Source organism: Babylonia areolata, chromosome 32 (assembly GCF_041734735.1).
Source record: "Babylonia areolata isolate BAREFJ2019XMU chromosome 32, ASM4173473v1, whole genome shotgun sequence".
Lineage (NCBI taxonomy): Eukaryota > Metazoa > Mollusca > Gastropoda > Neogastropoda > Buccinidae > Babylonia > Babylonia areolata.
In genome coordinates, this window is record NC_134907.1 from 16,530,994 (window position 1) to 16,533,493 (window position 2,500).

Below are 2,500 nucleotides of genomic sequence, written 5' to 3' on the forward strand. Positions count from 1 at the left end.
GGGTCGGAGCTGTGTTGCGTTAAGTGTTCTGTTTTGTAATGTATTGTGCTGTACTCTCTCTCTCTCTCTGTATATGTGTGAGAGTGAGCCTCTGTGCGTGTGTGTGTGTGTGTGTGTGTGTGTGTGTGTGTGTGTGTGTGTGTGTGTGTGCGCGCGGGAACGTATGTCTGTGCGGCGTGCGTGCGTGCGTACGCCTGTGAGTGAGTGTAGTGTGGTGTGGTGTGTGTACGTCCGTGCGTGCATGCGTGACCGCCCCCCACCCCCACCTCCACCCCCCTGCACCCCTCCCCCTCCCCAATCCCCCCCCCGCACCCCCCCCCCCCCCCCACGCCCGTCGATGTATTACAGTTTCTCCAAACCGTACGCGTGCACACCCGCGCGTGGGCGCATCCCTTCCCCCACCACATAAATTATGTGTATGAGAAATCTTTTCCACGTGACTTTGCCCTCCCCTCCCTCCCTCTCAACCCCTCTACATCTCCATCACTTCAACACCCCACCCCCACTAAAATATATATATATATAAGAGAGAGAGAGAGAGAAAGAAAAAAAAAAAAAAAAAAAAGAATCGCAAGCAAACAGACCTAGACGTGGTGGTGGTAGTAACAGGCGCTAAATAAATAAATTTTCATAGTAATATTTTACTCCGTCTAACCTCCGCTCCCCCCCCCCCCCCCAGCCCCCCACCGGGCCCCCTCAGGCCTCCCAACCCCCCCCCCCTCTCTCTCAGTCTTTCTATGTTTCTCTCAGTGTCTGTCTCTCTCAGTCTCTCTCACTATACACACATCCACTCACGCTCACTCTCCACCTCTGTCCTCACACGCACACACACACATACACAGACGCACACACACACCAACACCCACCCACAAACACACACCACACACCACCACGACCCGCCCTCCACCACCTACTCCTCCACCCCTTTTCTTTTTCCGTCTAATATCACTTAAAGTGGAAGACGTTAAACTGAAGACCACACACACACACACACACACTACAACACAACACACACAAGCACGCACGCACGCGCACACACACTACAACACAACACACGCACGCACGCACACACACACACACACACACGCTAAACAAACAAACAAACAAAACAAAACAAAACCAACACACACAAAAAAACCATCTCACCTTGCCCTGCATGATCATACGGATCGTCAACACCGAAGGCAGCCCGCCGCTGCCGCCAACACCACCACCAACAGTGCTCCCGTTGTTGTTGTTGTTGTTGTTGTTGACGACGCTGCTGCTGCTGCTGCTGTTGACGTTGTTCATGGCGGCGAGGGCGGCGGGGGAGACGGCGGTGGTGGGGGAGGTGCAACCCCCTCCTCCTCCTCCGACCCCTGGGGTGCTGCTGCCGCTGCCGCTGTTGTTGCCGTTGTTGGCCAGGACCTCCGAATGGTGCATCATGCCGGCGGCGGTGGTGGTGGTGGTCGTTGCTGCTGTCAGGTGGTGGTGGTTGTTGAGGTGGTGGTGGTGGTGGTGGTGGTGGTTGCTGAGGTGGTGGCTGTTGTTGAGGTGGTGGTGGTGGTGGTGGTGGTGGTTGGTGCTGGTGCTGGTGCTGGTGGCGGCGTTGGGTGCGGCGACTTTGCTCAGCTCTCCTAGCACTGTGGCCATACCACAACTGCTGCTTAGGCTGCTGCTGCTGCTGCTGCTGATGCTGTTGTTGCTGCTGCTGCTGCTGCTGCTGCCGCCTCCTACGCCTCCGACGACGCTGAAGAACGTGCGCAGCAAAGGGGCGTCTGTGGAACCGAGGAACTGTGGTTGCTGTGGTGGTGGTGGTTGGAAAAAAGTCTGTTGTGGTTGTTGCAGTTGCTGGAGCGCGAGGGGATGGGTGAGAGGGTCAAGGATCCGGGTGGTGGCGCAGTACTGCGGCGACTGGGGCTGTAGTGGCTGCAGTGGCTGTGGTAGTGGTGGAGGAGGGGGTTGTTGCTGATGGAGGTGGAAGGGAGGAGGGTTTAGTTGTTGTGAAGTGGGTTGAGGGGACCAGCCACAACTGAAAGTAGACAGAGAAAACAGAAACATGTATATATACATACATATTTTATATATTTTTGTATTTGTATTTCTTCTTATCACAACAGATTTCTCTGTGTGAAATGCGGGCTGCTCTCCCCAGGGACAGCGCGTCGCTACACTACAGCGCCACCCATTTTTTTTGTTTGTATTTTTTCCTGCGTGTAGTTTTGTTTGTTTTTTCCAATCGAAGTGGATTTTTCTACATAATGTTGCCAGGAACCAACCCTTTTGTTGCCGTGGGTTCTTTTACGTGCGCTAAATGCATGCTGCACACGGGACCTTGGTTTATCGTCTCATCCGAATGACTAGCGTCCAGACCACCACTCAAGGTCTAGTGGAGGGGGAGAAAATATCGGCGGCTGAACCGTGATTCGAACCAGCGCACTCAGATTCTCTCGCTTCCAAGGCGGATGCCCTTGACCGCTTTCGCTGGAGGATGCTGTGCTCTAGTGGCATAAAGACGTTT

General features: G+C 54.4%; 1 protein-coding gene across 1 annotated transcript in view; it reads right to left on the minus strand.

Moving 5' to 3' along the window:
* Positions 1 to 2,500, minus strand: part of LOC143276441 (poly(rC)-binding protein 2-like) — a 183,144-nt gene that overhangs the window by 144,448 nt on the left and 36,196 nt on the right. The window contains exon 2 of the mRNA XM_076580933.1: positions 1,147 to 2,011. Within this exon, the coding sequence (XP_076437048.1) occupies positions 1,147 to 1,632 (486 nt within the window). The 5' untranslated portion in view covers positions 1,633 to 2,011. The remainder of the gene's footprint in view (positions 1 to 1,146; positions 2,012 to 2,500) is intronic.